Consider the following 13,696-nt stretch of genomic DNA (forward strand, 5'->3'; position numbering starts at 1 on the left):
TTTTGGCAAACCTCAACAAAATGAACTAGGAGAGTAAATTTGCATGTTCTAAGGGCGGGAATTACACCTTACAAGTTACATATTTGAAAAAATTTGTTCAGAACATAAATTTATTTTGATACCCCCACTACAATTTTTTCCTCAAATGAAACCTAGAGTGGCAAAAATAATTGAAACAAAAGTCTTCCCTTCTTAAAGAAAAGCATGAACATAATCTTCTCTCTCTTTCTCTCTCATCACCTCACATGTTCTTTAATATCTTTCCTTCTTCATCATTGAAACCCCACAAAAATTAAACTTAAATAAAAAATGGGTTTTCAAAATTTTACTCACATTATTTAGAAAAATAACAAAAAAAAAAAAATCAACAATCCCAACTTCCTGTTTTCACACACTCTGACATTCCCCAGATCCTATGCTGTTCTGTATAGTTTAAATTTCATTGTTTTTGGGATTTGTGATTTACCCTTTTCTGTTCACTCATTTGTTTACTGATTTCAACTTCTGGGTATTTTTATTTTTAAGCAAAGATTCAATCTTTGAGATATTTTAAATAGTGGGCATTCAGCTTTTTCTCCAAATTTCAGTCAGATTTTTTTTCCATAATTTGGAGTTTTTGTGGGTCATCTTCATCAACTTTCTCTCTCTTCCCATCCTTTTCTTCTCGTCTGTTTGGCGATGTTTACAAGCTTTACACAGTACGTCACTGTATGAAGAGAGAGACATTAATTCAAAATTTTGTGTATCTTCAATCTTAATATAACCCTTTTTTTTGGGATTTTGAGATTTTTGCAAAATTTTAGGAAGTTTGAGAAGTGAATTCCAAGCAAAGATTTAATCTTGTTGTTTTTTTGAAACTTATTTTTTGAGCTGTTAGAGAGGAAAGATTTGCACATTTCATTGTCAAACATCAATAGTTTGTTGGGTAACACCAACCTTTTTATTTTTTTGAATATTTAAAAAAATCATTATATCAATGATTGTGATCCTTAAATGTGTACATTGTGATTGATATATCTGTTCTTGAAGCAATTGACTAACCAACAGAAGATTTTGAAATCTTCCCATCAAATATTTTTCACAGAGTAGGTGAATTTTGGGATGAAATTGAACCATAAATTTTGAAGGGTAATGAAGTGAATTTGATCAAGGTGAAGTAATGGACCGTCGGAGTTGGTTATGGAGGAGGAAGTCATCGGATAAGAGTCCCGGCGAGACCGATAGCTCGGTATCGGGATCGGGATCATTGTCATCCCCTTCTGAGAGATTTTCAGATGAGCATCAGGTTTGTGATTGATCACATTGTGTTCAATTTCATATCAAATCTTAGAAACTGTGTTAGAATATAATCTATTGGGTAGTTTATTCACTTTTGTATTTTTATGTCAGCTTGTTTTGATCATGTTTTAGTACCATTTCACTTATAGTATGTGTGGCAATTAATGCCAGTTTACATATTGACTGTTTACTCATCTTCTTTAGCTAAATGTGTGTTACTAAGGATTTTTTCCTTAAATATTGCTGCATTGTAGAATATACTTGCTAGACAATTAGACATGATATGCTTTGTACTGTACTTGTTTATGGAAATGTTGTTCATTGAATGAATCTAGTAATCTAGTGATTAGAATTATCATTATGGAGATAGCCAATGTCAAAAACTTGATTAGATTTTCGCGTAGATCTCAAGTTTTGCTCCGCAAAAATAATTGAATTGAACACAAGAAGTTACTATATATGGCTTGTTGCAAGTAGTATGACATTTCCATTTAAGGAAAATTTTGCAAGTATTATGCAAAGGAGAAAGTGAATGTTTTCTTACTTAAGGCATAACCATAGTAATATAGTAGTATACAATAAGAGGAACAAGTTTGATTCAAATGAATGTGTCATATATATATGTATATGTATTTCTGATGAAGCTTTGTATGTTATTTAAGGCATCTCCAAATCATAATATGCAATCACCGGAAGTCACCTCGAAAGCTGCACCTCCTGATGATGATCCCAATGATGGTGTGAAGATTCTGACTGAGAAACTATCTGCTGCAGCTGCAACTATCAGTGCAAAAGAAGAATTGGTAAAGCAACATGCTAAAGTTGCTGAGGAGGCTGTTACAGGTTTTTTTTTATGTCTTTTCCCTAATAATATTTGTGCAGTCGCATTCAGGCTCTGTTTGATTGGACGGAAAACATTTTCCATGAAATAGCCGTTTCTAAGGGACAAAAACAAAACATTTTAAAATAGCTTCCTTTGTTTGGTTCTGTACACGAAAAGTTAGAATGAAAGGAATAATGAATGAGGAGGGGAGAGGATGAAAGGAAGAAGAGAAAGAGGAAGGTAAAGAAAGTAATTGCCTCCCAACTAACACTGTCTTGGCGTCTTGTAGCTCATATTTGTGCCAAGACTTTGTGCTATAGCTGTGAAACTTCTTTTCGCTTTGAATGATATTCATCTTTTGTGAATATTGAGGTTTTGTTTTATTCTCATATAGGAGGTAATAATTTAATTTTTATGCTACTATGCTGTAACCATTAACCTTCTGATTTAACTTATTTGATCTTTAGGTTGGGAAAAGGCTGAAAATGAAGCAGTGATTTTAAAGCAGCAACTCGATGCTGCAATGAAAAAGAACTCATCACTCGAGGACAGGGTAATCCATCTTGATGGGGCCCTTAAGGAGTGCTTGAGGCAGTTGCGGCAAGTGAGAGAAGAGCAAGATGAGAAAATTCAAGAAGCCATGTCTAAGAAGTCACAGGATACAGAGTCCAAAAAGTCTGACATGGATGTCCAGATTTCTGATCTCCTTACCCAACTTGAAACTGTGAATGCTAAGGTGGAAGCTGCTGCTTCTTTGGAGTCTAATCTCCGTGTCAAGCTGGGTTCTATAGAGAAGGAAAATGCTTCTTTGCAACTTGAACTCCGTACTCGATCCGAAGAGTTAGAAATAAGGACTCTTGAGAGGGATTTAAGCACAAAAACAGCAGAAACAGCCAGCAAACAACACTTAGACAGCATAAAGAGGGTTGCTAAACTCGAGGCTGAATGCCGTAGGTTAAAAGCCCTGGCTCGTAAAGCAACTTCATTTAATGACTCCAAATCAGTCAATGACAGCCAATCAGATAGCGGAGATAGGCTAACTGATTATGAGCCAAGTCATTCAGATTCATGGACATCTGCCCTTAAAGTTGAGAAAGCTTCATCTAAAATGCACATGCCCCCTTCACCTGAAATTGATCTCATGGATGATTTCCTAGAGATGGAGAAGTTAGCAGCATTGCCAGAGACTGAAAATAGAAACTGCTCTCGTTCACCTGTTACCTTGACTGACAAGCATAGTAGCAATGACAGCTCCTCACTTAGAACAGCTGAACTGGAGGAGAAGATTGAGATGGTTGAATCAGAAAAACAGGAACTAACTTCGGCATTAAACCAGTTCCAGGGTAAGTTGAAGATTTCAGAGGCTCAGCTAAATACGTGTCAGAATCAACTAAAGATATCACAAGCACAGTTAAGAGATGCGAATAAAAAGCTAGGAATGTTGCAGGCTGAGTTGGATTTGGCAAATGAATTGAGGCAGGCAATTGATCTAGAGCTCGATGATGCCAATGTAAGAAGAGAAGAGGCAGAGTCCCAGAGTAAAGCAATGGAGGATGAGAGAGGTACACTGCTGTCTAAAGTATATTTTATGGAGGGTGAGGCTGAAAAGGAGAGAGCACTACATGCAGAGGCTTCAGCAAAGTGTCAGGTTTTGGAAGATAAACTTTCTAGAATGAAACGCGAGCTTGATACACGACATAGTCAGTTAGCATCCATAAATGAATCAAAGGAAGCAGTTGAACAAGAGCTTTTGAGCACAACAGCAAAGAAAGAAGCAGCCGAATCACATCTAGAAGATGTAAATGCTGAGGTCAAATCCCTACTTGCTAAAATTGGTTTATTGGAGAATGAGGCCGAAAAGGAGAAACAGTTGTCTACAGAGTTTAGTGCTAAGTGTAAGAAGTTAGAGAACGAGCTTTCAAGAATGAAACATGATGCTGACACCTGGCAAAGTCGATTAGCTTCGGTGGATGACTCGAAGGATGCAGTTAAACAAGAGCTTCAGATGACAAATGCAAAGAAAGTAGAAGCAGAGTCGCAACTCAAAGCCGTACTTGCCAAAGTTGGTTCATTGGAGCGTGAGGTGGAAAAGGAGAAGACATTGTCTGCAGAATTTGCTGCAAAGTGTAGAAAATTAGAACATGAGCTCTCACAAATGAAATCTAAAGCTGACTTTCAGCTTTCACCAATCTCTAAGGAAGAATTGGATAAACAGCAGGTCAGTTTACTTTGTATGCAGTTTCTTATCCTTGTTGTTCATATAAATAGACTTAAAAACAGGCTTCTGGAAATAAGTTGGTAAAATCAAATTCAGCTACAATTTGATGCAAGCATTAAGTTATAACTTGTTTGAGGTTAATAACCTGTGAAAACATGTGTAGAAGTCAAAACCAACAAGAAATGATTTTAGATTTTTTCTGATGACAAAGATATGCTGGTGGTGATTTGGTGAATCATATATGTGATCACTTCAAATTCCAACAAAGACCCTACCGCTATATCTTGGACTAATCAAAAGTCTGTGATTTGTGACATGATTTTTTCTAAGAATTGAAATGAGATGGGACAATCTTTTTTTTTGGGGGTAAATGTTCACTCTGAGCTACGACAGGGAGGGAGTATGTAATATGAACTCCTTGAAAGTCTTTGATTATGTTAAGTCGCTGGTAAATGCGGACAAATTGGAGAATATGCAAACTCAAGGCATTTATAAAGAGTTAGGCTAGAAGGATAACTTGTTCTCCACCGAACAGAGGGGAGGAATTTGTTCGACTCTTTATGAACAACAATACCTCTTAGAATGTTTTGTATGATGTTGATATGTTTGGCAGGAAATGGAGTTAGCTGTGGCTGCGAATAAACTAGCAGAATGTCAGAAGACGATTGCATCACTCGGAAACCAACTGAAATCCCTTGCAAACCTCGAAGATATCTTCTTAGAGTCAGAGAAGCTGTTGGAGGTTCCTGAAAAAGAATCAGAGATTCTACATAATGATATAAAACCTGATACATCAGTATCTTCAGAAACTGCTCAGGATGCATCAACATTGAGCAAGGAGGATGACGGGAAGTTTGCAAAAGGTGATGCTAAAGAGGCTGTTATGTCATTAAGTGTAGACAAGCGGGATAAACTTGGGTTTGTAAAATTGTTTTCGCGATCCAAGAACACAGTTAGAAGCTAGAATTTGCAAAAATGAATTATTAGAGGTGAAATAAGTTTGAGCTTATTTTATACTTTAGTGTTCTCTTAAGTCTTAACTAGTGCCCTGGATTTGTACATTACTTTTGTGTACAGGCAATTTATGCAACTCTTTTGATCCACATTTTTGATTGGCAAGGTATAAAGAAAGTTTTGTACATCTCTTGTTCATCAATCTGGTAACTCATGCTCCCACTTAAACTAAAAAATGAATCAAGTTTTTAAGTTTGCAAAATGACATACTAATATACTTCTTCCTTTGTTATCAAATAAATGAAATACTTCTCTTTTACGTGAGAGTTTTTTGACAAAAGCTTTTTATTTATTATGGAATGAAGTATATTAGATCAATAGTAGTATCGAATAGAGACAATAGTAGTATCGAATAAAGACAATTATAAAAGTGACCGTTTAATATATTGGATAAAATAATTTTGCTAAAACTTTCCAACACTGGAAACTCATGCTCCCACTTAAACTAAAAAATGATCAAGTTTGTTAGTTTGAAAAACGACATATACTTCTCCCTTTGTTATGAAATAAATGAAACACTTTTCTTTTATGTAAAAGCTTTTTGACAAAATCTAATATAATCTTACATTGTTAATTTGTTATTATAAAAGTGACCATATTGGATGAAATAATTTTGTTACAAATTTCCAACACTGTGACAAGAACTGTTATTGGGAAAACCGCAGAAGCTAGTCTAAAATTAAAATAAATGAAGAGTGCCAGACTTGAAGGTAGCTATTGAGGGAAAAAAATAATATGGGGTGAGAGAGGCTCGAACTCTCGACCTCAGGATTACTCAGAAGCTATGAGACCTACGCGCTAGCCAACTGCGCCACCACCCCATTTGATAAGTTAGCTTTGATTTATGTTTATAAATTAAATGATAATTTGATCACATTAGTAGGCAATTTGAATATTTTGCTCACCTTTGTTGATCAAATTGTCATTTAATTAATAAATGTAACTTTAAGCTATATATAAGCCAATATAACTTGTATCATTTGGTGACTTATTATTATTTTTTTTAATAGAGAAATTTCATTAATTGAAGGCCAAATGACATCTACAATAAGAAATAAAGAAAAACAAGATACAATTAAACAAGATCAGATCAATTTGGTCTTCGATGAAACTACAATGAACCAGATCGAATATTGTGGCGCAAGTCCCTTGTATTTGTTGTCCCAAACAACTATTAATGGAACCGTCTATCATTTTGACATAGTTTGGAGAAAAACATTCTTGATCTATTCATATTGACCGCATCCGAGCCTCCATTACCTTCATGTTGATAATTTTGAACTTCAACCAATGAGAACAATTTCTCATACCTACAAATGAAAAAACTAGACTCACAACTCCCATAAGGGAGAAGGAGACCTCCACAACAGAGAAGACTAGTCTTCCCATATCAGGGCACAAGAAACTCTCATAAAAAGAGACTAACTTATTCAACAAAACAAAAGGACAAACTAGAAAGTGAAAACAAGAAAGGAAAAGGGGCTTACCATGGATGAGATCATCCATGGTAGCCCCTAACTGATGAAAGGAAAGGGGAAAAAGGGAGGCGACTAGAGAGAAAAACTAGGTTTAGGGAAAAAGGGAGGCGGCTAGATTTGGTGACCTATTTTAAAATTATAGATAATTTGTATGTTTAAATTTTGTAGTCAATAGGTTTTTGATAATCTTATTTTTTTAAAAAAAATTCAAGTTACATATGCTTGATTTATCTTGATTAAACCTCTTGATAATTTAGATCTTTTGGGACATACACTTAGTGACTTCTAAAAGGTGAAAGTTAGAACTAAAGATCTACATACATTCTACTAGTTTGGTATTAAAAATGTTGTCACAAGTTGTCATTATATGGACTTAAATTACTCTTACTTTATTAGTCCGAAATTTGTGGTATATATGCATTTTTAGGATTGAAATTGAATTGAACAAACATGAATTGAACAAACATAAATTGAAACTGAATTAAACAAACATAAATTGAAACTGAATTGAACAAACATAAATTGAAACTGAACTAAACAAACATGAATTGAAACTGAACTGGGAGAGACTAAAATGCAAAAAGTAACTGAACTGAATTAAACTAAACTGAAACTGAACTGAAAATAATTCCACAAAACAGGATCTATATTTAGCATTCTCTAATATCTCCAATACTTGATAAGTGATGGAGAGAAGAAGAAAGAAATAACTCGAATAATATAAAAAGTCTTTTTGTAAAATCATGTCATCTCATTAATTATAAGGGACCAGTCATAGTATATATATTGTGAAAATCCGGCTAAAAGAAATTATTATGTCATCTCTGCCTGCTACTGGTGCTAGGTGAGCTACAAGAGTTGCACTCTAAACAGTCTAGCAGGAATGAGAAAAGTTGGTTAGAGAAGCCACAAGCTTTAGCATCAAACATAACTTGACTAAGGTAAAGTTCATATTTAGGTCTGCAACTGCTAAAAAATTACAAAAATTTATAAAATAAAATAGAAAAACAAGAATGTTAACTTATAAACATACATTAGTACACTCATAAACACTGTCAGATGAGACAACATAGATAAGCAGTGCTGAGTTTTAGCATCCAACATGTACACATCAAATACAGCAGGAGGTGCAGCTTCTCCAGTAAGACAGTACAGCTCCAACCATATTTCAATTTCAGTATGCATATGAAGTCCTCTTCATCATTCTCAAAAACTCCTCGACGTTCACTTCTCCGTCTCCTGTATGATTTAACTGTTGTTAGGGAGAAGCTCAGGCATAAACGCACCCTTCAAGGGGACATCAACATAGAAAGCTGCCCATCTTTTTACTTTTTCAAATAAAAGATTAAGGACATAAATAATCACGGTGAATTTAGCAGCGACTTTTATTTACCAAGTACCAGCTGAGCTACCCCTCAAACTCGGCTTCACGTGTTCTAAGCTGACATACTTCGGTTAATTATTTAAGTTATCTCTAACATGCATGTATCCGAATTCAAAGAGGTATGGGAAGAGAATATCAAACTTACGATCGCGGTCAGCTTCTTCAATCATCTCTTGGATATCTCTATCAGTGAAGTTTTCGCCCAAGTCCTTTGCAATACGTTGTATATCTGCAGGGGAGATCTTCCCCTGTTCCACAACTCAGATATTTGAGTAATGGATGATTGCAAAAATTAAACACTAAAACAACAATTACAGAGCTTTACATTATTATCTTGATCGATTATACGAAATGCTTTCATTAGCTCCTCTTTAGTGTCTCTTTCTCCAATTTTAGCAGTCATCATGTGACAAAACTCATCAAAATCAATGGCCCCACTTCCATCCTTGTCCACATCTGCAATCATTTGATTGATTTGCTGAATAACACAAAAAAGTCAAGCTTAGTAGCTGTTAGAAGAAAGATGAAACATCCCCAACCCCCGAAAGCCATCCTCATCAATTCGATTTCCCATTCTTTTTTCTTCTTTTGGGGGTTGGGGGGGGGGGGGTGGTGAAAGAAATAAGAGCCGTCCCAAAACACAATTGCACGCAATGACACCAAAAAGGAGAAGTTGCAATAACTGTAGATAGATGAAACACAAACCAGACATGAAATGTAATAAGTGAAAAGCTACAAAAGGACACTGGAAAGTAATTGTTGGTAGTCCACATATGGAAACCATTTGAGAGACCACATGCACTATAGTTTGTTCATTTGTTGCTGTTTAAAATTAGCTCAGAGAAAGGGCTGGGTCCTGGGACTTGTAGTTGCCCAAAATCAGCTTCAAAAGTTGCTTAGAATTTTCATGATGCATTCAGATCATGAGTGAAAGATGAATATCATATACAATTTACCATTATATCAATTTTATTATCTTTATACAAGAATTTAGAAAAGAAATAATTTAACCATAATCTTTGCATAACCATTAATGGGAAACAAACAAATACCTCTTCTGTCATCTCAAAACCCAGAGCCCTGCAACGAGGCAATGTAGTTTAGGTACTTGTGAAGTAGAACATAAAAAACCTTTAGATTTGAAAAAAATAATACCTCATAGCAACATTCAACTCCTTAGCATCAATAGTCCCTGGAAAAAAAATCAAATCAAGTATTATCAAAGAGCAACTATGTGCATTGACATAGAAAACTTGAATCACTATATAGATTCAAAACCTGAGCCATCAGTGTCAAACAGTTCAAAAGCTTCTTTGATCTCTTGCCTCTTCTGTTGAGTGAGACCATGATGACGGCCCCGAGGCTTGTCTTTCCTCACTGTCCTAGCACTGGACTGCTGATAGTTTTACCAAAAGTAAGAAAACCAAGATTAACAAACTCCATCAGCAAACCCAAGTTAATAACTTTTTTTAGAAAAAAGGCACCCACAATCCTAGGTCATCATCTGACAAATGATTCCACAAATTGGACCACTCTATACATAGATTAGTTAGTCACTTCCCAGTTCCTACCCTATTCCGTTTCTCCTAGCTCATAACAAGCATGTAAATCAATCGGTTCTAACACAATAGCAGATAATTTGCTAAATCGGTGGTGTGCAAGTATCAACGATGAGGATAGATGACGATACATGTTATCTGGAGTGTTACAAAATGCAAAAGTAGCAAAATCATGAAATGCATATACCTAGCTGAAATCAACAGAGAACTCTAGTAGCATAAAATGGTATACCTCATAGATGATCAAACACGTGATGCTCAAACTTAACATCACAATGACTCAATGAGCTCAATCTAAGTAAAAAGACCTTCATTATTCCGAATAACACATTTCTTCTAAATGGTACCAAAGACCTGAAAGGTGCTCACTATCTTCGGCATTGCACAACAATTGAGTAAATCAAAAGTCTAATAGAAAAGGCTTGTCAATTGTTCTATTGTTGCAGGGTAAGGCTATCTTGAGCCCCACCCTCCCTAACCCTACCCTAAGTCTCCATAGAAGTCTCTTTAGAAGTAAAGTTAATGTTCAAGTTGCTATCAATAAGCATGAATTTTGATAACATATGTCCGTAACACGATCGAATCCGAGTATCCTATAATGCTCATTCAAACTGCAAAAACACGATTGCAACTTATATTTCCTGCATTTGATTAGGTCATACTGCCAACCAGTAAAAAGCTTCAAACTTTCCTCAATTCATTATCAATTTGAGCCAAACAAAAAATTTCACCACGAAATTAAACTAAAATAGAACCCAAATATCATCAAAATACGGCTTAAAATTATGTTCCTACATATCCAAGAATTTTCCCCTAATCGCAATCAAACTCTAACCTAATTTCCAATCCCATCCTCTAAACCCTACAAAAATCACAAAATTGAACAGGTGGGTTTGAGTTTCCTCATCGAATCAATCATACCCACAAATAATACGATTAATTACACAAAATGGGAACGAAAATACACGATCATAACAAAAAAAAAAAGAAAATTCTTGAGAATTAATCTAAAAAATTGATAAGAAGTTAAACAAAAAATAAAAAGGGGAAAGAAAGGGGAAAACGAACCATTCTTGACTTTGCTTAGAGATCTTGCGAGTGAAGCAGAAGAAAGTTCCTGTATCTTAGTTATCCTGCTTAAAGAGACAATAAACTTCTTTTTTGATAGCACAAAGAGACATTAAACTGCTATTAATAACAAGATTTTTCTGAATTTGAATTTTCTTAACAAAAGATTTTAGTAAAAATGGTAATTTTTTTTTTAGGGCAAAAATGGTAAAATTTGAAGGAAAAATAGAGCTGATCAAATCAGTCCGGTCTGGCCCGATTTTTGGGCGGGTTTGGGCAGAATATTTTGGCCCGCGTTCAAGCACGACCCATTTCTTTGCTTTGTGTCGGGCTTTGTGCAATCCAAAAATGACTTTTTAGTCTATTTTTCGGTCCGAAAAGCCCGCTCATTTTGGCTCGACCAGACCAACGGGCATTTTTAGGCCCGAACCAGTCCATAATCACCTTTAAGAAAAAGGGTAGAGCTGATCAACTGAGCCCGCTTCGACACGAATTTTGGGCGGGTTTTGGGCAGAATTTTTTTGGCCCGTGGTCGGACCGGATTTTTTTTGCTTTAGGCAAGCCAAAAATGACTTTTTAATTTATTTTTAGACCAGTCTGATTTTGGCCCGAAAAGCCCGCTCATTATGGCCCGAAATAACGGGCTTTGGGCACAAAATTTTGTCCCGATCTAGCCCGACCAATGGGTAATTTTTTCTAGGCGTGGCTCGGCCCAGGCGCCTGGCACATGATCACCTCTAGAAATGGGTAAACGAAAATTATTAAAAAAGAGACGGTCTAATTTTAATATAGAAGTAGACTTAGTCACTAAATATATTAAATTTGTCACCAAATGAAAGGTTTTTTTTTTTTTTGACGAGACACCAAATGAAAGTAACTTAGTCACTATTGGGCTAATTTTCTTTTTAATATTAGGCTTATCATTAATTTTATTTTAATTTAATTTAAAAGTAAGCAGTCTTTTACCAAACAAACAGATTGTTATAGAAATAAAAAGAAGGTAAGGTGGGTACACGTGAACATACGTGGAAATTGATAAACTAGTTTAAGAAAAAAATTTGAGAATGATTTAGACGATATATTGATCCCAAAACTTCATCAACCAAGTTTTGTAGAGTCAATAGTCATAATAGAAATAATTTCTTTAACCTTGACTCTTGACCCTTTCTTTAAGATTGTGAACTAATTTTGAAGATATAATTCTGGATATAGGTGTTAAAGATTACATTTGATCATAGGAGCATGAAACAAAATATAACGCAATGCAATTTGGGCGTAACAAGTCACAACCTAAGTTTTTTAGTTCCTTAATATTGATAAGTGGGATATTATATTATGTATACGAGTGGTTAAGGGTCTGTTCTCTTCGGTATAAAAGAGTTGAACTGAACTGAACTGAATTGAACTGAACTGAATTGAATTGAACTGAACTGAATTGAACTGAAATGAATAGTGATATGTGAGAGTAAAAGTATTGTCCAAAGCTGAACTGAACTAAAAATAAGCTGGAGATGTTTGATTGTATCATGATTATGAAAAAATTATAAGATAATACTTAAAAAAAAAGAGAGTTAGAGAGAGATTGGATGATTTTTTTTCAATCATCAATAATATCACACACTAGTGTCTTTTGCGTTGTGATTTTTTCACCAATGAATTAGAAGTATTATTCCATTTCCCTCCCTTCTGCCCTTTGTTATAACGGACGTGAGAGAGAAACAAATTATGAATGCAAAAAGCAATAAAATAGACAACAAATTTACGTGGTTCACCAATTTGGCTACATCCACGGCAGAGAGGGGAGAATATTTTATTATATGAGAAGAACAGATTACAGAGAGAAAAGAATGAATTTCGTAGTAAGAAACCCTAGAATATAAACAGAGTATTTATATCCCGTCAGAAAAACGCGAAAACGCGTTAACCGGGCAGCCGCCCGATCGGGCGGTATTTTACTTCCTCCCCAGTTTCGTTGTGCGCCCGGTCGGGCGAAGTCGCCCGAGTCGTAATTCGGTACTTCGCCCGATCGGGCGAAAGCTTCTTTCACTTCAGTTTCTTCTCTCGTTGCGGGCCCGATCGGGCGGCCTAGCCCGACCCGATCGGGCGGTATCCAGAAACTCGCTTTTGACGCATTTCTTCGAACACCTTCGATGCACAATGATTCAAGGCATATTTCTACAAATCTCCACCTTGACTTGAATCCTCTCATAATAACCCAAAAACAGATGCATTGATCACAACGCCCAGAATCTCCCAAACACCAGATTTGTCCCAAAAGACAACCAGACCAGATTAGTCCCTAAGGACCCCAGAATTGCCCAAGAGGGCAATTAACAATCACGAACATTGAGTAAGTCCAAACAATGTTGAAACTTACTCTGCGGAACCGGCTTGGTGAACATGTCAGCAGGATTATCAGCAGTTCCTACCTTTTTCACCTTAATCCTAGTCTCACTCCTTAGGAAATGGTATCTCACATCAATATGTTTAGTCCTCTCATGATGGACTTGATCCTTAGCTAAACATATTGCACTCAGACTGTCACAGTACACAGTAGCCTGATCATGATGCAACCCAAGATCACTAACTAGTCCCTTTAGCCATATTCCCTCTTTAGCAGCTGCTGTCAACGCCATGTACTCTGCTTCAGTAGTAGACAAAGTAACTGTAGCCTGCAAAGTTGCCTTCCAACTAACGACAATAACCACCAAGAGTAAATACATAACCAGTCATTGACCTCCTACTGTCAACATCTCCAGCATAATCAGAATCCGAATAACCAGTGACTAAACACTGGGTATCATTCCCATAAATGAGACCAATATCAGAAGTACCTCTTAGGTACCTAAAAATCCTCTTGACTGCCTGCCAATG

The 13,696-nt window shown here is 35.8% G+C and overlaps 2 protein-coding genes and 1 non-coding gene across 4 annotated transcripts; 1 reads left to right on the forward strand and 2 right to left on the reverse strand.

Annotated features, from left to right (window-relative positions):
- On the forward strand, positions 1-5,460 carry LOC104890544 (filament-like plant protein 3). Its single transcript, XM_010676073.4, has 4 exons — positions 1-1,285; positions 1,941-2,121; positions 2,569-4,319; positions 4,933-5,460. The coding sequence occupies exons 1-4, from the start codon at positions 1,160-1,162 to the stop codon at positions 5,281-5,283; spliced, it is 2,409 nt and encodes an 802-aa protein (XP_010674375.2). The 5' UTR covers positions 1-1,159; the 3' UTR covers positions 5,284-5,460.
- A 609-nt stretch (positions 5,461-6,069) lies between these two features.
- Positions 6,070-6,154, reverse strand: TRNAM-CAU (transfer RNA methionine (anticodon CAU)). Its single transcript is given in 2 exon segments — positions 6,070-6,105; positions 6,117-6,154. It is a non-coding gene; the product is annotated as a tRNA-Met (tRNA).
- A 1,589-nt stretch (positions 6,155-7,743) lies between these two features.
- On the reverse strand, positions 7,744-10,981 carry LOC104890543 (caltractin). Of its 2 annotated transcripts, none has more exons than XM_010676071.4 (7): positions 10,823-10,981; positions 9,474-9,591; positions 9,351-9,387; positions 9,248-9,275; positions 8,521-8,673; positions 8,341-8,443; positions 7,744-8,050 (listed from the first exon to the last, which is right to left on the reverse strand). In XM_010676071.4, exons 1-7 carry the CDS (start codon positions 10,823-10,825, stop codon positions 7,986-7,988), a joined length of 507 nt encoding a protein of 168 aa, XP_010674373.1. In that variant the 5' UTR covers positions 10,826-10,981; the 3' UTR covers positions 7,744-7,985. The 2 variants fall into 2 exon arrangements, with proteins under 2 accessions (XP_010674373.1, XP_010674374.1); XM_010676072.4 differs by having other exon boundaries at positions 9,474-9,588; positions 10,823-10,976.
- Between the last annotated feature and the right edge of the window lie 2,715 nt (positions 10,982-13,696).

This window comes from Beta vulgaris, chromosome 4, assembly GCF_026745355.1.
Source record: "Beta vulgaris subsp. vulgaris cultivar EL10 chromosome 4, EL10.2, whole genome shotgun sequence".
NCBI classification, from domain to species: Eukaryota; Viridiplantae; Streptophyta; class Magnoliopsida; order Caryophyllales; family Amaranthaceae; genus Beta; species Beta vulgaris.